We start from the raw sequence: 25,081 nt of genomic DNA on the forward strand, positions 1-25,081 counted from the left end.
TAGTAAGGTAAGAAAAGAACTGTATATGAGAGATTTCACAAGAGGCTACCTTCACCCATTGTTAGTCAAGAGCTGTTTATTGAGTACCCCCTCTATTCCAGCATTAAGGATTCATAAATGAGTTAGGACTGACCCTTCTCTCAAGGACCTCTAGCAGAATGGGGGACAGGTGTATAAACAGATCATTACAATGATGAGTAGTGAGTGTCCTGAACACATCGATACAGGCTTAGGTGTGGGAGCGTGTGGGCTTAAAAGGCAAGGACAGTCTAGGAGGCCAGCTCAGAGGAGGTGACCCATAAGCTGAGTGACAAAGGCCTAGTGGGAACGAGCAAGGAGTGAGAGAGAAAAACGATATTCCTGGCTGAGAGGAAAGTGGGCAAAGCATGCAAGAGAACTTCGGAAGGATTCCAGCGGCTCAGCATGCGCCTGGGGTGCCCGAGGTGTGGGCTGGGAAATGAAGCTGGAGAGATTCGCGGGTCCCGGGTGGTCCAGAAGGGTTTCCTGTGACTGGCTAGTCCTGTGCTTGGTTCAGAGCTTGGCTGTTGCCGTCTGGAAATTCTTCATAATTTTTTAAACAAGGGGCCCACATTTTCATTTGGCACTGGGCCCCCCAAATGATGGAAGGAGTCCTGGCAAGATGAGAGACTGGCTCCGTACTGCCAGTGACCAGGCGAGAGGACGGCTGTCCTCCTCTCCCTCCAACAGCCTTTGTGTTTAGGGGTCTTCTCAACACGTTGTCCTGGGAAGAAGAAACAAATAAAATGGCAATGTGTGGCAGTGGCCAGGCCAGGGAAGGTGTCCCGCAATGTGAGAGTGGGAAAAATGAGTCCAGGACAAAGACTTCCCAAGGCCTCCGGTCCCTCCCCCGACACCCGCATTTTGCTTCTGTTTAGAAATTAGGATTAGCCCAGCAGAAGAGCAAGGTTGTCCAGTAGGAGCTGGGAGAAGAGCAGAACAGCTGTTTTGTGCATTTATTTTTCTCTCACCGGGAGCACAGCTACTGAAAAACAGAAGATGGGGGCTCCCTACTGGAGAGCACTTGCCCCAGGCCTCCGCTATGTACCCTCGGCTGCTCCCACACCCTCTTGGGCTCCTGCTGCAGGGAGTTGCAGCTTTGGTCTGATCCTATACCCCTCTGCCCCCCAACACGCACACGTGCATGCACCTCTGGGCACATGAGGGTTGGTTTGTGTCACATGAGGGTTTCCTTCCACACATCTCAGTGTGCACAACTGCTTAGCAACAGGCTGTAGGGCAGAGCTGGGAATTAAAGTGCCCCTTTGGTGCTTCAACCTTGGCTGCCCCTTGGGAGGGGAAGGGTCCACGGGAGCGACTTGAGCTAGAAAGCAGGGGTGTGCGGCCCCCAGAAGGACACTTCAGAGATGGTACAGTCAGGGCCCTGGGGCTGTTCCAGGAATCTCAGAGACCTACTGGGAACAATGCTCCAGAAAATAGAATCACAACGCAAAGTACAGGGAAGCTGCAGGGATGGCTGGTAACAGGTGGCAGACGAAATGTAAGAATCCAGAAGTATCTATGGATGGGGTTTGCTTTGATGGGATCTGGGTTCAGGTCATCATTACGGCTGCCCTAAAAGCTTCTGCACTGGTTTGGGGTTCCTGCCTTTGGAACTCAAGTTCAAATCCCCTCCCCGTGGAGTCCTGCCCCTGGTAGAGCACAAAGCAAAAGAGATCTGCACCAGGGCTCTGCAGGTGGATTTCCTAGGATCGCATCTCAGCTCTGCCATTTACTGTGTGACCTTTGGAAAGTTACTTAACGTCTCTGTGTCCCCGTTTCCTCATCTATGAGCCCTATCTCTTAGGACTGTCTTGAGAGTTAAGTTAAAACACTTAAAAGGCCTCGAAACAGTGTCCAGCACGTGGGTGTGAGCCAACGCGTGTCAATTACACTTCTCCGGGATAAGAGTTCTTTGTCAGAGACGGCACAGACGGTTGACTCCCAAACTTAGAAATCCGTAGTTCCGAGGGCAGAAAGAGATGTAAGCTACCCTTTCTTTCTTTCTTTCTTTCTTTCTTTCTTTCTTTCTTTCTTTCTTTCTTTCTTTCTTTCTTCCTTCCTTCCTTCCTTTTTCTTTCTTTCTTTCTGTGTCTTCTAGGCACCCGGTATTATATAAATCGCTTTACATAAGCTATTGCCTCTATCATACGTGGGTACGATTTGGTCTTTCATACCCGTGGGTTTGGTCTTTTCATATCCTTGGGAACCGAGATTCAGAAACAAAGGGCCCTGCTCAGGGCCCCGTGGCACTCCAGAAGTAGAGCTGGGGTTCGACACAGTCATCAGCTCCAGGGCCCTCACTCATTCCTCTAAGCCAAATTGTCTCCCCTATTGCTTCTCAGAGAAGTATAAAAAAGATCTGTTTTCTTTCAGAGAGTCAGGACTTGCTAGAGAGAGCTCCTCCCAAGAATAGTGTTCCAGAAGTAGTGTATGACATTGGTGTGATGGCCCTGAGTCCCTGGGGCATGATACCCGAGATGGGGAAATACTAGCCAGGGTTCTAGAAGCCTAGATGATGTTATCAAGATACGAAGACATTAGACACATGGATGTGGAATGAGAACATGAGTTTGTGCAACCATTCCAAGCCCCGCACATAAGCAGGAGACCACACTGGCCTCTCACTGGCCTTCAAGCCTGATGGGTCCAAGAGCAGGAAGAGAAACTGGTGTCTGGGCCTCAGAGGTTAGAAGCTCACGGCTTTCTTCACGAACACACAAACCCCTGCTTCCCTGACCAAGTGGATGCTTGCTCTGGGATGCTTACGTATTCCTCAAGTTCGTTTATAGCAAGAGCCTGAACTCATTCGTTTGCCTTGTGCGTGTTTCCAGGCTGCAGGTCTCCATAATGCAGCCCTGAGCTCTAGCATCCCGAATGTGGCGAGTGGGAAGGGAGATGCGCCCTACATAGGCCACACACACACTGAATTCAAAGACTTGGTCCCCCCAAAATGCGAACTATTTCATTAATATAGTTAATGTTGATTACATGTTTAAATGATATCATTTGATGTGTTTGAATATAGTGAGGTAAATAAAATACATTGTTAGAATTAATTTTACTTGTCTTTTTTCTTAACTTTTTAAGCAGTTACAGAAAATTTCAGATAATGGCTGTGGCTCAGAGCCTCTTTCTGATGCACAAGGCTCCTCTCCAGGGGATTCATAACAGGCCTTTTACTTGGCGAATGCTTTAGTGATCATAAAGCATCAGCCCTATTTTATGGTAGAGTCACAGAGAGTCAGGCCTGGAACCTGGAGCCCCGAGCCATTTGGCTCACTGATGTACAGGCACAGAAACTGAGGCACTCAGAGGAGAAAGGCTTGTGGTGCTCCAGGGAGAACCCCAGCTACCATCCCCCCACCCCTGCACTCCCACACCCCAGCAGGAGCCCTCCCTGGCCTGCCTCGATCTGCTTCAGCACCTCCTGCCCTGCCTCCTCTTGCCCAGCTCCCCTGCTGTGCTCTCTGGAAGGCTGGGAGGACTCTCCTGGGAGGACTCTCCTGGGAGAGTCTCGGGCATCTTTATTCATGAGCCTGGCGGAGGGCAGCCCCGGGAGCCTGTCGGAAGACTGCTCCCTGCTTTCCCTGCAGAGATAAATATGGAAATGTGGGAGGAGAGCTTCCCTGTCAGGAACCAGGACTGCTGCCTCATCCTATGCCAGACAGCTAGGCCTGCAGGAGGAGGCTCCTCGCGGCTGAAACCAGCTGAGTCCCCTCCGACCGGCTTGGTGCCCCCTCCAGCCTCCCGCCCTCACTGGGCAGAGCCACCCCAGGCAGGCTTGGCAGACCCAGCGGGTATCTCCCCATGCCGATTCTCGGTTTCTGTTCCCTGCAGCAACCCCCAACAGTGGGTGCCCTCAATACCCCCAAATGCCTTTGGGCCTCCTTACCTCCTGCCACCCTCAGAACCCCACTCAAGCCCCCCAGCATGCCTCCCCTGACCTCCCCAGGCCGTCTGGGCTTCCTTCTTCAAATCTCAGCCGCTGGGTGGCTACATTCTTGCTTCGTGTGGTTCGTGGATCAGCAGTTTCTGGAGCCCGGGGGAGGGTGTTAGATACGCAGACACTGCCTGCTGAATCAGAGCCTGCATTTACACAAGACTGCCAGGAAACCCACGAGCAGGGGAGCAGATATGTGGCTCCCACCAGCAAGAGCAGGACGCTGTCAGGTTAGCAGTGTACCCTACGAACCCAGCACGGCGCTGAGCTTACAGGGGACACCGCGCACAGAACGAACGCTGAGCGGCATTTTCTCAGGTGCTATCCACATAATCACACACTGCCCTGGACAGTGCTGAGCAGTTAAGTCAAGAACCCTGGGCTCTGGCCAAAGCCCATGACTCCTAAGCAATCTCTGAGCAACTTGGCCCAACGGGGGCTGCCAAAGAACAGCTGACCTCACCTGCCCTGTGTCTTTTTTTTTTTTTAAGATTTTATTTATTTATTTAACAGAGAGGGATCACAAGTAGGCAGAGAGAGGGGAAAGCAGGCTCCCTGATGAGCAGAGTCTGATGTGGGGCTCGATCCCAGGACCCTGAGATCAGGACCTGAGCCGAAGGCAGAGGCTTAACTCACTGAGCCACCCAGGCATCCTCTCCCTCCTTTTTTAAAAGATGTTATTTATTTATTGGTCAGAGAGAGGGAACACAGGCAGGGGCCACAGTAGAGGCAGAGGGAGAAGTAGGCTCCCTGCTGAGCAAGAAGCCCGACAGGGGACTCGATCCCAAAGCCCTGGGATCATGAACTGAGCCAAGGGCAGATGCGTAACCGAGTGAGCCACCCAGGCGCCCCACTGGTCTAGCGTCGTGGCTGCATCTGTCTGGCTTGGCGGATGCAGGTGGTCTGCTGCGGCTTCGTGGTGAGGGGTCAGAGGCACAACTGGGGATTTGCCGTTTTTGGTGTGTGTGTTCCTGGATTCCTTAGACCAGAGGCTTGTAACTCAGAGCCTGTGTAGAGCCTCCTGAGCCAGATGAGTTCAAATTCTGCTGCTAGGGGTATATGATCTAGCCCTGGGCTTCTGTTTGCTCATCTGTGTAATGGGACCAGCAGTGACACCTACATCAATCAAGGGTGTTGGAGGATGACATTGTTAAATATCGACAATGTGTTTAAACCACGCCTGGTGTGCATAAAAGTTTAATTAAGTCAGCAGCTTTTGTCAAGGATAATGTTGACAGTGCGCTGGTTTAGAATCATAATAGCAGACAGAACCCCTAGGGCTCACAGAGAACCTACTCATTCATTCTACACAGGAGGATCCAGGCCCAGATGGTCACATCCCTCTCCCAACGTAGCCCAGCCAATAAGCAGCACAGTGGGAACTCGGACTCCGGCTTTCTTCTGCTGGGGGTCACGCCCTGCAGGACATGATCGAAATGAAGACCTGCTCTGGCCTCTGTCCTTGTTAGTGGGGAGGATTCCAGCAGCAGCCACTTCTGGCAATCCCTCCAGAGACTTCCCCGTGCTCTGAAATCTTATCTTTGAGTCTGTCCTTCTAGACCGCAGATTAAGGAGTCAGATGGTGTTTGCTGGGGGCACACTCCAGGGAGAGGAAAACCGGCAGCCTGCCTTTGGGAGGAGAGGCAGCCAAGGAGGGCTCCCCCAGGGAAGGCTGGCTCAGTCCTTATTCTGAGGTTCTGCAGGGATGATAAGGAATGGTGGGGTCGGGTGGGCACTCCTTTGTGGGTTTTTGTTCCTGCTCTATGTGCCCCTGAGTTCTGGCTCTTGGTGCATCTCTGGGTCTTTCCAAATGAACCGTCGTCTGTCCCCCAGCAGGCTGTAACCTCTGGCGTGTCCAGGTACACAGGGCTCCCTCCTGGAATCTGCCTCTGGGACCCAGCAAGACTGGACAGTAGAGAGTGACAGTTTTCTGCACGGATCTGCTGCGACGGTCTGGTCTGTCCAGTCTTCTGCCACGGGGCTGCCGGGGTACCCTGCCCTGCTGTTCTGGAGGGGAGGGACTACCCGAACCCTTCAGTATTTCTTATGTTACAAGATTCTTTGCCTCAACTGGATTTCTGGTTTTGAGCAAATCTGGATTCTGGTTGACATGGGTTTTGCAGGGCTTGAAGGTAATAAAAGGAAGATCTAGATACCGCAGGATGTATCCTCATTCTGCAAGGCGGGACCAACAGTCCCAGCCCTGGCTGGTGGTGGCTCCCTGGGCTGCCTTGCATCGCTCATGAACCTTGGGCGTGTTTCTGTGTCTGCCACCCTAAGCCGGTGGAAATCTCGAGCTACAGTTTACACTTTTCTGCATCCTTTTCAACACCTAGCCCAGCACCCGGCACGTAGTGGGTGCACACAAAAGGTGATTATTGACTAATCAATCGATATATTTTTCCCATGAAAGAATAAAAGAAAATAATTTCCTTTAAATGAATTTTTTTAAGATTTTATTTATTTATTTGACAGACAGAGATCACGAATAAGCAGAGAGGCAGGCAGAGAGAGAGGAGGAAGAAGGCTCCCCGCCAAGCAGAGAGCCCGATGCGGGGCCCCATCCCAGGACCCTGGGATCATGACCTGAGCCGAAGGCAGAGGCTTTAACCCACTGAGCCACCCAGGTGCCCCCAAAATCATTTCCTTTACTTGCATCTTTATAGTGTCCCTCAGTCTTCATAGTCTTGGTGCATGAAGAACACAGGCTTGCCACAACACAAAGTAGTAATAGCAGTAATAATATGGCATCTTTCATTAGCTGAGAGCCTACTATGTGCAGGAGTTATTACACACATAGCATCTTAATCCTAGAGCATCGTTCGTGGGTCCATCCAGAGAGAGAGTGCCCGCTGCTCCCAGAGGCTCCTCTCCTTTTTGGTGGAACTGGTAACCCGTCCTGGGCATACTGGGCATCCTTTCCAGCCCAGCAACTACTCTCACCTCCAGCTCCTTTTTCATATGAATAAACTAAGGCTTTGAAAAAGATTACAAGCCATCCCACAGCTAGTAAACTGCAGAAGTGGTCTTCAATCCCAGGCCCCCCCCCAAGCACAATCTCACACGCCAACACGGCCCCCCACTTCCCTACATGATGTACTTCCTTTCTGTCTTGAGCCGCTGCACCCACACCTTTCCCTGTACCTCCAGTGGCAGAGATGGGAGTACATGGAACTGGCATAATTGGGAAGCAGTTATAGATACGGCAGTCCTGGGGGACAGTAACAAATTTGGGGAACCATCTCATAATAGGTTGGCAGATTTCTCCTTTCCAGGAAACGGAGGGCGCATCTTCTGAGGCAGTGGCCCAGAATGTGTTCATTTCTTACAAACTCCCACTTCTGCGATAGAGCGCGTCCCTTGCTCAGGCTGCTCTTGCTGCCGCTCCCTGGGCTGTGGACGGCTCCCTCTCTAGCGGCCTCCGGCGTGCTGGTAGGGTTCTTATTAAGACACAGCCTGGCTGAGCAGTCGCGTCGTCACCACGACATTGCGAAGCGAGTCGGGCGGAGGGTAAAATGGGAATCGATCTTGAACAGATCACTGCATTCTAGGAGGAGTGGGAGAGACGAAACATCCATTTTCACGACCAGTTGCAAAATCTGCTCTACTCACGTTAGTTGGAGTAATTGAAGGGATACCAGGCCGGGGGTGTCTTTCCAGTTCTCCCCCATACCAACCAGGCTTCCACCAAGCACCTGCAAAGATCCTCACCCCTTGTCTGGTTTCAAAAATGAGCTCCTTTTTAAATTGATAAAACAGTCTTCGCTCTAATCAAACGGATTGCCTTTAAATGGAAATTCATGACCATTCCCAGAGTGTAATTTACTATTGGTGACCTCCTATCTTGTAACACACGTTAATGGTGGACTGATTTATGTGGGTGGCTCAAGATTAATCAGCCAATGAAGTGCTGGAGGGAATCCCCTGCCCCAAATCAAGATGTCATTGATCCAGTTTGTAATGTGAATTGGGTATTGGACAGAAATAAAGAGTTCATTTGATTTTTTTAAAGTCTGAGTAATCAGTGAGTATCTGTCAGGCTCTGTGAAACTTGCAATAGGAATAGAGATAGAGATATGATAAAGGGATAGAAATGGAGATAAATACAGAGATAAGGAGACAGAGCTACAGAGACAGAGATAGGGAGAGATGTTATAGAGATATAGGTTACCTATAGATATAAAGACAGAGACAAGGAGGTAGTGATATAGATACATAGATATTGATACTGATGCATACATATATAGATGGAGATAATACTCGCCCTTTATACATATATAGATGGAGATAATACTCGATCCTGTAATTAAGACATACCGACACAAGGGAGCGATATGATCAGCTCTTTAGTTGATAAATGAATGCCGAATAATGCAAGGATCGTCCACTTGTCAAGTTCATTATTAATTAATTCTTCTTTTTTTTTTTGAGATTTCACTTCCAGAATCGGAAAAATAAAATAGTATATCTAAAAGGAATTTTGAAGCTCATCTGATTTGTGCCCTCATTTTACATCATTTATAGGAAAATGGAAGTCTTAAGAAGCAAAAGGGCTTGACTTTAGTCACACACAGACACCTTGTCATTCAACCCAGCACGTTGCTTCCTTTATCCATCCAAAGCATTTATAGAGCACCTACAGTATTCCAGGTCCTAATTTGATATAATGAAATGCAAAGCATATTTCCCTTAAAGTAGAGATGATATGGGCTGTTGGTGCTAATTCTAAAACAAAAGAGACCTAAAGATGAGTGAGGAGTCTGGATTTCTGCTGCCTGAGTGATGTTTTTCTATATATATATAAAAAAAAAGTGACAGAACTTCTCTAGGAGCTCATGACCTTCTTGTGGCCGTGTAACAAGGTCAAAATGCACACAGAGAGACCTGGTCTAGGACATAAGCAAAAATTGCTTCCCCTACCCCAAGAGGCAGAAACCCCCTTCTCTAGAAATTTAGTTCAGGACGAATTTTCTTCTCAAATAGCTGTAGTTCTACAAGAACCAGGAGTTAATAGTGGTTGCCTTGTAGGAAAGTCTGGAACCCCGAGGGAGAGAGCCAAGGGTGCAGAAAATTGATGTTGTTGCCCAACGGCTAGTGAAGAGTCAGCTCTGAGGGGGGCAGGGGGCATGGGGTGGGTGTGTTTGAGCCCCCCCACCCCAAGAGAGCCCCCATGTGGAAGGCAGCTCCGGCTCTGGGACAGAGACCAGCTCTTCTGTTTCACTCCGATTTTTTGTTGCCTCTCCTCACCCTCCCTCCTGCCCCCTCAGAGCTCAGCATAGAGCCTGACACCAACTAGGCTTTTGTGAGTATCTGTTCAATGAAGACGCTGGCAGAAAACAGCTTTTGGACTCCCCATTTCTAATTAAGAAGAAGCATCTCTCTCCTCTTCCTGTGCACATGACAGGTACGTGCCCGGCTCCGGGATGATTCACACCATCATGAATCATCAGCTAAAGTCTTAATGGCAGCGACAGGCCTTAAGGCCAAACGGCGAGCCTCCTTTAGCACAGCTGACTTCAGACAATCTTCAGAACACATTTCAGCCCTCTGACCGGTCACCGTGTGCATTCACTGCTGTCTCCTCTGGCTTGAAAGACGCCTGCTGTGCTGAGTCGCTCGGTCGTCCGACAGACATTTACTGAGCAACTCCGGTGTGCCTGGCCCCATACGAGGCACCAGGGGTTTTAGTGGTGGGGAAAAGCAGGCCATTCCCTGCCCTGGTTAGCTTACAGTCCACAAGGGGAGAAAGGCATCAACGAAGCAGTCCCATGAACACAGAAGGATGGTCACCAAGGGCGGGACTCGGTGCTGTGCACGCCTGTAAGGGAGGGCTCCGACCTAGGCTCAGAGAAGGCTTTCCTGAGGAAGCAAAGACTGAATCAAGGTCTGAGAAGCAACAAGGATTGACTGGGCGGGGGCATGAAAGGAGTATTCCTGATGAAGGGAGTAAGGGGACTGCGGCCAGAGGGCACAGCAAGGCCCCAGGCAGAGGAAGGTTCAGGGAGCAGAGGACTGGACTGCACCTGGGAAGGCTCGGAGGCCTGGGGAGAATTTTGTTCCTTCTGAGAATGGTTAGACGGGACTGGTGGGTATGGGAAGTGGACACGAAGAAGCGGACGTGAGAGGTTCCCTCTGGAGCTATGGGGAGGAGGGACCGCAGAGCCCTGAGGGTGGGTGTGGGGGACAAAGAACATGGGCCAGTGAGGAAACGGGATCCTATTCCTGGTGAGGTTGCACCAGTGTGAAGAGTCTGAGGCTGAAACCAAGTACCAAGTTAATCCTCAGGGGCCCCAGCTTGGCCTGCAGCCCGAGATGTGTGTGCTGAGAACCCATCACCTGGGGGCCGGGGTGCTGTACATCCGGGCTATGAGAGGCATCATGGTAGCCTTGGGGTAGGGGGAGGAGGGAGCCTCCAACACCCACTGTCCCAACCCCATGCGACCTCAGGTACCTTCCACATCTGTCATCTCCAGTAAATCTCACAACAGTCCTTCGTACTTGGAATTAATTCCTGTTGCCCCATTTGGTGGATGAGGAAACTAAGGCTCAGATGGGTTAACAGATTCAGCCACCACACAGGGTTTGCCTCCTGCCTCTGCCTCTCATTAGCCTCGGGGGTCGTCCTTTCTTTCAGGGACCAAGTGGAGGTCCAGGAGGCTTAATGGAAATCTTCGGGCTTGGCTGGCACCTCTTCCTCCCTCCACAGCAGCACCCGCCACAGAACCAGGCCCATAGCCACCATCGGCCTGCCGTGGGTGTGGCTCTGTTGGGCTGAGCAATCCCACCAGGGATCCCCACGCTGGGAAGGGGGGGACGAGTGTGGACCTGTGTGAAGGCCCTGGTGGGGGTTCCACTTCCCACGGGCCTGCTGCGGCCCAGCCCTGCTGAAGAGAACAGAGACGGGAAGGCTGGGCTCCTGTGAACACAGCGCAAGGCAGGAGGAGCACTGTGTGGGGAGGAAGGGCCCACTCGACCGGTGAGGATTCCTCAGACAGAGCCTGTTTGCCTGGCCTGTCGCAGCCCCCCGCCCTTAGTGGTTTAACCTTATGCAGTTAGTGAACTCAGAGTAATGACCCTCGAGTCAACTTGTTGAAGCAGCAGCTGAGGGAGCACAGACAAAAGGCCTTCTTCGGGCTTTGCTCCCTGATAGACACTCGTGAAGCGGGAGCTTCGGCATTAATGACAGGGCCTGAAGAGGGGACCACTGAGCCAAGGTGTCCACAGGAGACTAGAAGCTTCTGGCCAGTTCCAGCAGAGGTGAGGGCAGAGAAACCCTGAGGTACAGTAGCCCTATTTTGGATGCCAGGGTGCGGGGGAGATGACGAAGACGCCATGCTTGGGGAGGGGATTGTGTTTGTGGGTTCATTAGCCAAAGAACATAGGCTTGACATTTGAGAACAAAGGTAAACAGAATTGATGTGAGTCAGGACGTTTTTAAAGGGACGGTGTTCTGTGAGGGATTGGATGGCAGACTTTTCCAAGCCCGTGAGCCATGGAGCCTCCAAGAATACTCTTCTGTTCTTTGATCCCATCATGAGCTCTATTTCAGGCAGACTAATGGGCACAAATCTATTCTGAGTTCTGAGGGCTGCTTAGCATCGGCTGGGAGCTGGGCCTTGGACAAAGTGCTGGAGAGAGTCTGTCCTCCTGGGCAGCCTTGCCGTCACCCCTCTTGACCCAGCCCATCAGCTGTCACAGTGGGCCAAGGCCCTGCTGTGCAAACCTCCCTCAACCTGAAGGTCGGTTGGGGCAACCTCTAGGAGACCTGCAGCCTCCATTAACTTGAGGCAGGCCCCAGTGGCTGCGGGAAGAGGGAGAGGTTCTCATGGGAAATGTTATAATGTTTTCTCTGCACTCGGTACAACTTCTGGAAGGATGAGACGTATAGGCAGCAAGATAGTGCAAAGGGCTGGAGCGGGAGGTGCAGAGGGAGGATTACATGAGGGGACAGAAGCACTGTGTCTTCAGGCCATTTCTTAACACAGCCACCGAACCACCGAACAGCCTTCTGTGCCAGGTGGGGCTCCGGGCTTGCAGAAGCCAATGACACCATGCCAAGTCAGCACGAGGTGTCTGGGGTTTATTCACCACATATTTAAAAAAAAAAAAATAGTCGCAACTGAACAGGTTATTGAAAAGATGGAAACGCAGAGCTTCAGCCCTCTATCTGTAGTGTAGGGAAAAGCTCCTGCTAGCTTTGGAACAAGCTGGTATATTGGTGCAAAGTCTCCTATTATCTTCCTGAGGAGAGACCAAGTCCTCAAGGTTTTCCTGGGGTTTTCTCTTGTATGTTGGATGGTTCAGAGTAGGGATGGGTGGTGCAGTTGGATACAATCTAGGTGAAACCCCAGGAAGTTTCGGTCTCTGAGACCGTTCCTGAGCTATGATGAACAACAATGCATTGACAGGAGACTGCATATTAGGGTGCAGGGAGAGGAACACATGGAAAATTTCTGTTTAAGTTTCAAGGTCATAAGATCATCCCCATTACTCATTAATACATAGTAATTGCTCAATAAACGTTGAGTTAAAGAATGAATGAGTCATAAAAAAATATATATCCTTTTTAGCAATTTTTATGTAGTACATACATGCTGCCAGAAGGTGGCGATAAATGCCCACCACAGAAGACGGCAGACCTTGGAAGGTAGCAAAGAATTACATAACGTAACAAATACGTTCACTTCATCAAATGTGGATTTAGGTTTATTGCCTCAGTTTGACAAAGAGAAACAGCGGGATGAAGCAGAAATGACCAGACAGATCCGTATGCAAATCCTACCTCTGTCACATTCTGCCAGGAACCTGGGGCAAATGCCTGGGCATTTCAAGCTCACTTCCTTGACCACAGTGCGTGGTTTAGAGTGGCCGGTGTTGCTATAAGAACTGAATGAATTAACACACATAAGAAGTACTAGGACTGAGCCCATTCCAGTGCTGTGTGATAATCATCAAAGAATTCCAACAAATGCTGAGACAGATGAAAATCTGTCCCTAACTTTCTACCTTCTGTTTTGTATGTTCGTATTCTGAAAAGGACTGTCCATTTCTCACTGCTCGTCTGCATAACCTTGCAGCAGACTGACACAGTGGGAAGAGAATTAACTTAAGGGTTTGCTGGACCTTTCCAAGTCCACATTTCCTTGTCTGTGAAATGGAGCTGAGGATGACTGATTGACAAGGGTATTGTGAGAACTAACGACGTAGCATAGATCATAGAACTCCATACAGAAGCTGGTGGGTGCACGCGGTTTTCTAAATTGACAGGTTAATTAAACACTATTACAACATTCATTCTCTGGTTACACCAGTAACACTTCAAGGGTTACTTTCCCCACTGTCCTCAATGCTGTGTCTTTTAAAAATTTTATTCCCAGCACCTATGTCAGTGGTACCTACCTGCAGTAGGTACCATTTTGAACAGGGTGGTTATTGAGTATCTTTATAATCACGAGAAGTTCTGGTGGACAGAGCTGGTTAGATTATGATACATGTCCAATGAGTGGGGTCTGTTTTCAGCAGCAGTGTTCGATCACCTCGTCACTCGGAACTTGGCACTGCAAGTGTCTCTCTCATGTGCTCACTCAACAAGGTCGTGTTTGGTCCCCGCCATCTGAGACCTGTGCTCTGTGTTATGGAAGCAATGGTGAGCAAACAAGGCTTTGCCTTCCAGGAATTTACAGTTCAATAACTGATGTTAAGTAAATAATCCCCCTAAGAAATAGGAATGACAGATGGTGCTGAACCTCTGCCCTAAAAACCCGCCTCTCTATCACCAAGTCAAAGTGAAAGAGAACCAAACCATCTCTTTGGGTTGTCCTGGGCATTCTAGGAGATCGTGAATGCGTAGTCAGTAGTAACTGTGCGGTACGGTTATTAGAAGGACAGTGTCAGAAAGAAATCGGTTCACTCGTTCATTCGCTAAGTCATTCTGGAGCACTTGCTATGTCGAGATTCGGTCAGAACCCAAATAGTGTAGCCGCCAAAGCTCTCTGCACTCACAGAGTTTACATTTCTCATAGAGGAAGAAAGAGGATGAATAAATAATTGAAATATGTTGGATGGTCATCAGCTTTTTGGAGAAAAGTGAAGGGGGACAGGGAATTCTGGGAAAGGGAGAGCTGACATTTTAATGAGTCGGGTGCCATGGTTTTCGTCACTGTTGAGTTGTGGAAACCCATCTTCTCTCCCAGGCGCATGAAAGCATTTAGTTAATGCAGCAGCCCCATTCCACAGATGGAAGAGGGACACGAGGACAAATCCACAGATGGGGTGACCACAGACCCCGCGCTCGCTGGAGCCCTGCAGCTCCTCCTCGGGAGACGCTAAGCATAACTGTGGGGTGCAGGGGGAGCAAACCGTCCCTGCCCTCGCAGAACTCTCCTGCCAGGAGGGACACAGCAGGAACAGTCTGACTGTGGTCGAAGGCAGACACCCCTGGGAACACAGTCGGGGCACAGAGGCAGAAAGCAAAGGAATGACAGAGATGGATGTGCAGGTTGGGGCATTCATGAAGGGCCACGGACAGCAGGGTGAGAAGCTCAGACTTCAGCTTCACAAGCCTCTGGAGAGCTGGGCCCCAAGCAGGACACTAGTACCGAAGGCAGGTAGTGGGTCAGATACGGAAGCTCTCAAAGAGCAAGCGAAGGGTTCAGGTTTGATTCCACTGGGGGTTTCTGTAAGAGAAATGCGCAGTCTGAGCCATGTTAGGGGAAAGTCAGAGCTGCTCTGGGTGCTGGACCCAGAGGAGACCCGAGGCAGGAGGGAATTAGGGGACTGTAGCCAGGATCCCATGGGAGACGATCGGCCTCCGGCTGAGGCGGAAGAGAGAGAAGAGGGTAAGCTATATTTAATCCTCCCAAAGGAAAGTCCACTAGGGAGATCACGGGGGAGAGAAACAGAGGAGGTCTTGACCCACTGGACTTCACGGAAGGGCCACCACAGTGTGAGAAGGAGCTGTCGTCTGGGCCCGCGCTCCGTGGTGCTGGACGGGGCCCAGGGAGCTTCCCCGTGGCACAGCTCTGAAGACAGACAGCCTTGCTGTCTCTGACTGGGCTCTGCTGAAAGCCCGAGGGAGGGGTCTGGTCTCCCCCCACCAGACCCTCAGGAAAAAGATGCAGCCCTTTGTTGCAGCAGCTCCCCACAATGTGATGGCCGGTACAAGGGCGGTCCTTGTTCCCAGGCTTCCCGGGAGGGAGAGTCAATAGGAAAGAAGATGTGCGGCCCAGAAAACCTATCTCAGGAGCTTCCAGAAATCAGTGCAGGCAAACTCCATGGGGCAGATGCACGCTTCTCCTGCTTGTCATTCAGCAGGAAGGGAGCAGGAATGGGGAGATTTTCCTGTGGGTCTCATGCTACACTCGGTGGGCCGGGTGCTCCCCCCACCACAGGCCAGCAACATGGAGAGCCCGTGTTCTCAGGACACAGCTGGGGCAAAGGATTGTCCCTATGATAAGGCAGGGACAGATCAAGGTGTAGTCTGGAGGTCAGAGTCTCACCAGCAGGCCAGAAGTAGCCAGGGGTAGAAGGCCCTTCCTGCCCCCACCTTCTGTCAGTCACCCACTCCTAAGTTGGAGGCCCAAGTGTCAGAGCAAAAGGGCTGTGGGCCGACACAGGGGGAGTCCTAGACCTGAGGAAGGGGACTCCAGAGAGCCCTGAAGAAACTGTCTCTGGTCAACCATCCCCCACACGGGAACCTGGGGGCCCAGCCTGGTCATCTCCACCCGAGAGATGCCTTGTCCAACTGGGGCTGATGGTGCCATTGTCACCCTTAGACTTGAGTCTAGGGTGCTGCTGGCCAGCCCCTGCAGCAGACTCCGCTCCACCCCCAAACCCTGCCCTCCGAAGTGGAGCCTTCTCCCAGGCACCCTCGGGAAGGCAGGCTACCCCGAGGTGCCAAACCAGACAGGTGTGGCCTCCAAGAGCCACCCGACCCGGGTGCCACCAGTGCCAGAAGGACGTAGTACCTGGATTCAGTCAGCTGACCGTCTGCAGCTGCTTCCCAGGTGGCTTATTCCTGTCACTGGAGAAGCAGGATATACTGGATATAATAAAATTTTTCACCTAAAGTAGAAACACTAAGTGTGTATATACCTAGGCATAAAACAGAAACTAGAAATTTATCAAAGACTGGCTAAATTCAACCTTCTAATACAGTTTCCAAAGTTTCTCACAATGAGGTGTATCTTCTTTCAAACAAATCGCTACGGAGTGAATATTTGTGTCCCTCCCCAAATTCATATGTTGAAACTATATCCCCAAGGTGATGGTTATTAGGAGATGGGACTGTGCAAGGAGTTAGGTCGTGAAGGTGGAGCCCTCATGAATGGGATTAGTGCCCTTATACAAAAGACCCCACAGGGGCGCCTGGGTGGCTCGGTCGGTTCAGCGTGTGATTCCCGATTTCGGTTCAGGTCATGATCTCAGGGTGGTGAGATCCAGCCTCACTGTCAGGCTCCGTGCTGGGCACGGTGTCTGCTTAAGATCCTAGGGTTCTCTCCCCTTCTCTGACCTACCACCACCCCCCGCAAAAAAGAAGGAATAAGGGACCCCATAGTTTCCTTGCTTTCTATGAGGACAAAGCAAGAATTTAGCAGTGTGCAACCCGAAAGAGGGCCTTCACTAGAGAGTGTCCCCGCTGATACCGTGATCCTGGACTTTATCCTCCAGAACTGTGGAAATAAACTTCTGTTTATAAACCACCCAGTCTGGGACACTTCGTTACAGCAGGCTGGACGGACTAAGACACAAGTGGAATTATGTATCATAATTGTGTGTTATGTATTATATAGACACACACATAAATATATATATGACTTTTCAACCTCAAAGTTTTTTTTATTATATAGACTTATAGATTATTAGTGCCACTGAGAATTATTTCCACATCAACATGTAATACAGTTATTCAAGCAACATACATTGAATTTAAAAAATAAAACAGTATACATTTCAAGCAACAATACGCAAAAAATACTTGTACTCCTCAGGGACTATCATAGTCCAGAAATGAATAAGAGCTCAAGACCCTGATTTCTTCCAGAAGACACTGAAGAGTGTAGTTTCATTTTTCTGTGATGATCCATCCAGAGGTGAATCATTTCATCAAAAGAAGGGGCACTCCCCTGATTAGAAAAGCTCCTAGCTCTCAGAACACGACAGGGTGAGTTTTCTAAAGGGAACAAATCGCACCCCGCCCCCCCCCCCCCATATGTGAGAGCTCCCGAGCACACGCTCAGTTCTTCTGAGGTAAACATGTTGGCTATAAAAGTCAGTCAATAGCCCTTCTACAGAGCACATGTAACTTTTATAGCTCAATCGATTTTTTTCCTCAAGAATTTTCAGATCTACATTAATTTTTAATATACTGGCCTAAAGTTCCCTGCTATTTTTAGATGAAACTATCTGACACCCCTTCCCTTTAAAGCTCCCTATGAGAAATAAAATAGTTAAAGCATTTCACAGCCAGAAACCCACCCAGATGGAGAAAAACACCCAGTGGTCTCAAGTCACTGTCTATAGCAAGCTTGGTGGACACAAGGCACTGAGAGATGGGAAGGTGCCGAGGGCTCCCTGTGCTGTGCTCGGAGGCCATTTCACCGCCCAAGACTTCTGACCAGGGGGCAGATGGCCACATCCGCAGAGAGGAGAAAGGGGTGAAGGACATTCGTGCACAAGGCACTTGTGATGTGGTGATATAGTAAGAAATAAGTACTTGGTCTCAGCTCCCAGTTCCTGACACCGGAGCTTCTAAGACGCTTGGACTTTCTGGAAGGATAACAGTGCCTTCTGTATGCTAATGAGATGTCCCGTGGCTGGGGGCCCTTTGGTAGCTTCCGGATGGGAGCTGGTCAGAAGATAGAAGGAGGCATGGTTAGAGGACTGGAACTGGTAGCTCCATCCCCTGGCCTCTGGGGAGCGGAGAAGGGCTGGAGATGGAATTAAATCATCATTAGCCAGTGATTTAATCAACCATGGGTAAGTAATGAGACTTCTGATAAAACCCTTCAACTACAGGTTTGAGGAGCTCCCCAGTTGTGGGGGGCACACTGAGGTGCTGTTAGGGTGGTGATCCCAGAGAGGGCTCTGTGTACCCTCCCTGCGCCTTCCCCTGCACCCCGCCTTATCCGTCTTTTCCAATAGGCTGTTCTTGAGTTGTGTCCTTTAAAATAAACCAATAATAGTAAGTAAATTGTCTTCCTTAATTCTGTGAGTTCTTCTAGCAAATTACTGAAGGAAGGCCTTGTGGGTCCCCCCGACTTTCTATCAGGTCTATCAGAAATATCCAGGACTGGCCACTGGCATCTGAAGTGGGGGGCAGTCTTGTGGGACTGAGCCCTTTACCTGTAGGGGTCTGCACGGACTCCCCCCAGTCAGAGTCACAAATGGAACTGAATTCAGTTGGACCAGGTTAATGTCCAGAAAATCGGAGTTGTTAGGAAGGAATAATCAAAAACCAAACCCAATCAAAACAAACCCCACACATTTGGTGTCAAAAGTAGCGTAAGTTTAAAAACATTCAGGGCCCATGTGAATCAAACTTACCTCTTCAGAAACTGTCAAGGTCAAAACTGTGCAGTTCAAAACTCAGCGCCTGCTAGCCTGTCCTCAGGTGCCCAAGGTTCTAATGTCATTACGGGGTGGAGTAGGGAAACAGGCTGAGCCGGTAGAAGAGGACGGGAGCCTTTCCCTCCTAATGTTCCATTTTGAAACCAATCCCGCAGTCTTGAAGGGTGGGATCGTCTTGTCCCCTCCGCCGTCCTAATTCTCATCAGTTCTGCCTTGGGTTCCCCCAATAACTGTGAATTCCTGGAGCCTGGGGACCATGAGGTGTTGATCTCTGGTTTCCCAGTACCGAAGATGGGGCCTGGCCCCAAAAAGTCCTCAGTGGATTTTGACCAATCATGAAAAATGAAGGATAGAAGTTAACATGCTCAGGGGATGAGGAAACAAAGGAGAAACTTGTCCTCCATAGCCTCAGAAAAATGTCATTCGATTAAAAGAGAAGTGGTTGTCAAATCCTGCTTTTCTGAGATTAGTGAAATAATTGTTGTCTCAAGCCACTCCGTTTTGGCAGGATTTTTTTTACCCAGCAATAGTAAGCACGACAGACCTTGGGGTCCAGAAGTGGGTGCTACTGAGATGCGGACCTCGATCCGCTCCTCCCACTGCACGGCTTGTCCCTTCTCTGGCTCCCACTATGGGATCTGCAGGTGGAACCACGCATTTCATTTCTGCACAGAAATGTTCCACCTTCCATGGTGCTTCTAAGTATGGGAGGTGTGGGCAGCAAGGCCCAGGGCAGGAGGCACAGAGAGAAACGTGTGCTGAGGGCCCCCAGAGGGAGCGAGCCCCAGGTGGGCACGAAGCAGGCCCACTGTAGGGAGGCTGGCTGGCCTGTCCCAGCAACCAGGGACAAAACTTGGGAAGGAGCAGGGATACCCATCACATCCTCAGACACCTACGTTGGTCTTTGTATTTGCCCGATGGATTCTTCCAGAAACCTGTTCATCCCCTCTCTGCCTTAAAACAGCATGTGGTTTGTTTTTGCTTCTGGTTTGGGGTTTGAGGTTTGTTCGTTTTCTCCCCTCTACCTAGAGAATGTCCTTTAGCTTCTCTGGGGCAGCCGGAGGGGCAGGTGTCAGAAACACCCGCTGTGTGTGACCGGCCCAGACTCCTGTCCTGTCCGCAGGCAGAGCCACCGCCTCATTCTCTGCGGTCTCCTCCTCTAGGGTCTGCTCTTCCTTTTCCTCCGTGTCCATTCTTTGTCTCCAGCGGCACTCTGGCCAACTGTTGGCTCTGAAAAGAAACCTCTTTATAGCTCTCAGAAATAAACCCAGTCATGTTCTATTTTTAATGGGTTTTAAATGTCTGTTCTACAAAAGAAAAGTCCTTGTAGAAAAGAAGCGAGCCGCTGGAGCCTCACCGGGGGAGAGGAGTGTGGGCGGGCCATGGGGAGCCGGGGGCAGAGAAAACCAGATCTGGGCAACCTCGCGCTGGCCTCACCGGGCAGCGAACCTAGAGGTCCCCAGGGAGGCAGAGGAAACTCATGGAGCACCACCCTGCCTGGGGATGGAAGTCGGCTACTGCCTCAGTCCCTGTCCTTGTGGGAGAGGGGGCAGGGAAGCCCTGCCAACACGAAGGCCACACGTCCCCAGCCTCCTCCACAGGAAATAGCCCGATGGACGCCTGCCCTCGGCCTTGAGCACCGGCCAACCCGCTGTCCGGGCGGGAGGCCTACGGGCCACACCTGCTTCCCCAGCTGCCCCGCTCCGCGGCACGGCGCAGAGGCCGTCCAGGCTTTCCCGGACACCACCGGGCCCTGAGGTTTGGGGCCTCCCCCCCCCCTGAACCTGTGCCTTCTGCTTACAGTTCTTCCCTTACGGGGACGCCTCCAAGTTCGCCCAGCACGCCTTCCGGACCTTCGACAAGAACGGCGACGGCACCATCGACTTCCGAGAGTTCATCTGCGCCCTGTCCATCACCTCGAGGGGCAGCTTCGAGCAGAAGCTGAACTGGGCCTTCAACATGTATGACCTGGACGGCGACGGCAAGATCACGCGGGTGGAGATGCTGGAGATCATAGAGGTGGGGGGGGGCTTGGGGCGGGGCGACGGGGACCCCGGGAGGCAGGGCCGGCCCACGGGCCAGGGCGGGGCCAGGACCCTGGAGGCTGGGGTTGAGGGGTGGGGGCGAGGGTGGGAGGCCTGGGCAGGGCACAGAGGAGGGGGTGGGTGGGGTGATCATGGGGGAACCTGGGTAGCAGGGGCGGGGAGGGGGGGAGCCTTGGGGCGGGGCCGGGCCGACTGGGCTTCAGTGGACCTCGCGGTGTTGCTGGACTTCGGGACCAGGGCGGGACAGTTTGGGCTAGGACCAGGGCTGCAGGGCACAGAAGACAGACTCCCATGAGGAAGCTGGGGTGGGCCCTAGGCTGCGGCGACTTCTTTTCTTCCCTGCCTAGAGCCCAGGTAGTTGCGTGCCAGGCCTTGATTTCACCTCACCCCTGTCCCCTGCCTCAGCGCCGCGCTGGGAAAAGTCACAGATCCAAGCCGCTGGGCCCTGACGCTGGGCGCAGAGGATATTGAAGGACTCACTTCTTCTGCCCTTGACTTATATCTGCTCTGCTGGGTGTTCCCCTCGTCCTCATGCTCTGCTGGGTGTTCCCCTCTTCCTCAAACAAGCTTTCCCCTGGTGGGCATCTTGGCTCCTCTAACAGGCATCTTAAAAAGCTTTATTGAGTTATAATTTGCAGATCATAAATTCACCCATTTTAATTGTAAAACTAAATGATGTTTAGTAAATTTACCAAAGTATGCTGTCATCACCATAATCCAATTTTGGAACATTTTCATTCCCCCAGGAAGGCCCCTCCTGCCACCTGCTAGTTCCTAATACAGACTCAGAAGACTCCACTCTTCTTTGTCTGTAGGGATTTGTGTCTCTGGACATATCATATAAACACAACCATACAATGTAAATATATGGTCTTTCTGTCTGGCCTTTTTTTTTTTTTAATTTTAGGATTTATCAGTATTTCATTCCTTTTTTCCCCTAAAATAGTATTCAGCTGCACAGATCTGGCTTATTGTTCACCTGCCTATCAGGTGGCGAGCGCTGGTGTTGCTTCCACTCCTTGGTCGTTCTTAATAATGCTGCTAGGAACGTTCTCCTGCAGGCCTTGGTAGAGGTGGGCAATAGAAAGTTGTTTCTATTTAGGAAATTCCCACGTTGAGAATTACTTGTTTATGGTTAATTGAACTGGATAGACGAATTCTTTAACTTACAAAAGAACAGAGTCCCTGATCCACAGATCTGCCCACACCATCTTCTTTCTGGGCTAAGTGTTACTGGTCCACCTTGGTGATTGTCTTAGCCAACTGTAAGTTCATTACAACAGTTGGGACCCCATTTTCTGTTTTCCTAAATCCGCAAGGACCAGTGCACTTCAAACCCAGAATGTTTAAAACTGAGCTCATTTTCCTCCTGAATCTTCTCATCTATTACTCATGCTCCTACCACTTTTCTCCCCACTCCCTCCAGTCAGAAACGGGAGTCGGATGAAATTCTTTTATGCCCTGTTAGTCACAAGACTCACACATATTTGATCATATCACCATCTTATTTAAAATGATTTCGGAGTCCTTTGAAGTAAATTTAAATTCTTTATCAGATCTCGGGAGACCTTTATGCTTTGTTTCTGGTTTTCCCAAGGCTATCTATAAGATGGTAGGCACCGTGATTATGATGAAAATGAACGAGGACGGCCTCACCCCTGAGCAGCGAGTAGACAAGATTTTCAGCAAGATGGATAAGAACAAAGATGACCAGATTACACTGGATGAATTCAAAGAAGCTGCAAAGAGCGACCCTTCCATTGTATTACTTCTGCAGTGCGACATTCAGAAATGAGCTGAGATCAATGCTATGGACTGCACAGAAGTCTCAATGTTCCATTCAGTCTGCAGCTATAGACACACACACACACACACACACACACACACACACACACGCACACACGCACACGCACACACGCACACAGATATTGCTTGGACTACCTATCAATGGACTTGCTTCTTGTGTTTGAAACACTTGTGTGCATGAGAATGTCATTTGCTAATGAATTTTAAAAGCATATATTATAAAACAACCTGCCACAATGTGATATGTGTAACATCATTTCCTAAAACCCCTTCTCCCCTCAAGCCTGGGCAGAAATGTGCTGCAAAGAGTTCTATGGTTTCTTGTTCATGTTTTGCTAATGCTCGTGTCTCCTTGATTACATGTTAGTAGCACTGAGCCCCCCATGGTAATGTAACTTAATATAGGCTGTGTCTCCATTCTCCCATAAAATAGTACTGGACAGGCCCACGGCGGGGCCTCGGTTCCTCTGGGTGGTCCACACTCAAGAGCCTGTGTTACCAGTGAACATAAATGTGCTACATTTGCATGCCTTTTAGGTTTGCCTTAATTCTTACCTCATTTGCATTCTATCAATCTGGAAAGAGCTATGTTGGAATTAATGCAGTATAAAACTTAAAAATCCTGCTAACTGACTCATTAATTAAGTATATCTATCTCTATATACATATACACAAAGATATTATTTATTGAAAGTAAAAAAAAAAAAAGCTGGAAGTGTATTGATTTCTGCTTGGATTTTCAAAGGCTTCCAAAGAGGTGGCAATAGATGTCCCAAATAAATTTATAACATTTGACTTTTTCCTTCAATTCTTATTTCATAATTCTAAATCTGAAAGGGACGTTCATAATTATCAAGGGTCAGCTAGCAACGACTTACCAAATTTACCTTGAAATACACATCTTTGGAATTCAGAGAATTAACCACCACAAAAGGGGAAAAAAAATACAACTTTTCAACTCTTCATCCTGGCCCTCAAAAGAGGGACAATTAACGTGGTATGTAAAGTTTCAATAAAATATAAAACTTGTTTGTTCTCAAAAAATGCTCATCGTATAAAATTAAGTTTCATCTCGATGTGCCTGGGTGCTAGAAACACGTCACCTTCTTCAGGGGCTGTGGAGGACATGCCGCCAGCTGAGATGTGTCCTCCCAAAGCACCTGTGGGAAAGAACACTTCTGTCTTTCCAAGTCAGAAGTATACTAGTTGTTTTAATTTTTTTTCTTTTTTTTTAGAGAGTGGGGAGGGGCAAAGGGAGAGAGAGAATCTGAAGCAGACTCCATGCCGAGTCCCGAGCCCAACGTGGGGATCGATCTCATAACCCTGAGATCATGACCTGAGCCAAAACCAAGAGTTGGACACTTAACTGACTGAGCCACCCGGGCATCCTGCTAATTGTTATTTTTAATGATCGGACAAAATTCTGACCCTTTTAAGCCTGAGGAAGGCAGGCAGAAAAGATTCCCTCAAGAAGTCTAAGGACAGGTTGGTATTTTCAGAACACGTCTAAAGAAGCTCAGGTTTTTTCTACAGTGCTGTGCAACAGAACTTTCTATGATGATGGAAAGGTGTATGTCTGCACTAGCTATGTGTAGCTATTGAACACTTCAATATGGCTAGTGTGACTGAGGAACTGAATTTTTCATTTTAACAAATTAAAATTTAGGGCTCCTGGGTGGCTTGGTAGGTTAAATGTCCGACTCTAGATTACGGCTCAGGTCATGATCTCAGGGTCATGACAATGAGCCCCACATTGGGCTCTGCACTTAGCAGGGAGTCTGCTTAAGATCCTCTCTCTCCCTCTTCCTCTGCCCCTCCCCCACCCCCTAAAAATAATAAATGATAATTAATTTTAATTTAACTTGTCACATGTAGCCAATAGTTATAGTATTATACTATATATAGTATATATATACTATATATGACTATACTATAGTATAGTCAGACAGGGCAGTGCTATATTACTCACTTTTTATTGAGTTTTTTTTTTTTCCTAAATACTCTTCATCTGTCTTAGGATCATTAACTAAGACCAGAGCCCAGGGCCTAATGATTCCATGCATCCACTCAACAAGAGGCTGGGAGCAAGCACGTCTCCCCACAAACACTCAGGACACCGACGGTACCTGAATCACTGATGGAACTGTCCCAAGGGTACTAGAATGTCCTCCCCCCGCCCCCCATGCTTGGTGAGTCCAACGTGGGGGCAGGGAGAGATGGGAGAGCTTCGGGGCCTCTGGATGTTCCCTGCCCCTAAGTGAGGCAGGTGGGGGGTGAGGAGCTAGGAGGCTCCTTGGAGTAGTACTTAGTTAAGTCAGACTCTGACACTGCGTTCATAGCAGATCTTCACCGGTCACCTACTGGGCACTCAACACCGTCCTTATGGGGAAGACAGACAATAACCAAACATCACACACATACTACACACACACACACACACACGACCACCTGTGAGAACAGTGAAGAACCACAAGCTCAGAAGGATGGGGAGTGATGGGATGTAGCAGTGGCGATTTGTGATAGAGTGGTTAGATGGGATTTGAAGTAAGACCTGAATGAAGTGAGTATTGAGGGCAATTATGGGTCCAACAGACTGACTAGTTCTTTTTTCCTTTTTTTTTTTTTTTAAAGATAGATTTTATTTCAGAGAGAGAGAGAATGCACACAAGTGGGGTAAGGGACAGAAGGAGAGAGAATCTTC

At 49.7% G+C, this 25,081-nt stretch overlaps 1 protein-coding gene across 4 annotated transcripts in view; it reads left to right on the plus strand.

Annotated features, from left to right (window-relative positions):
• VSNL1 (visinin like 1) overlaps positions 1–23,424 on the plus strand; it is a 102,097-nt gene extending 78,673 nt beyond the window's left edge. For 2 of the 4 annotated variants that reach the window (XM_047747181.1, XM_047747180.1), the window contains exons 3-4: positions 20,333–20,548; positions 22,172–23,424. In XM_047747181.1, coding sequence (XP_047603137.1) covers positions 20,333–20,548; positions 22,172–22,369 — 414 coding nt within the window. In that variant the 3' untranslated portion in view covers positions 22,370–23,424. The remainder of the gene's footprint in view (positions 1–20,332; positions 20,549–22,171) is intronic. The other 2 variants (XR_007130417.1, XR_007130418.1) reach the window with 2 other exon arrangements.
• Positions 23,425–25,081: the final 1,657 nt, after the last annotated feature.

This window comes from Lutra lutra, chromosome 9, assembly GCF_902655055.1.
Source record: "Lutra lutra chromosome 9, mLutLut1.2, whole genome shotgun sequence".
Taxonomy (NCBI): Eukaryota; Metazoa; Chordata; class Mammalia; order Carnivora; family Mustelidae; genus Lutra; species Lutra lutra.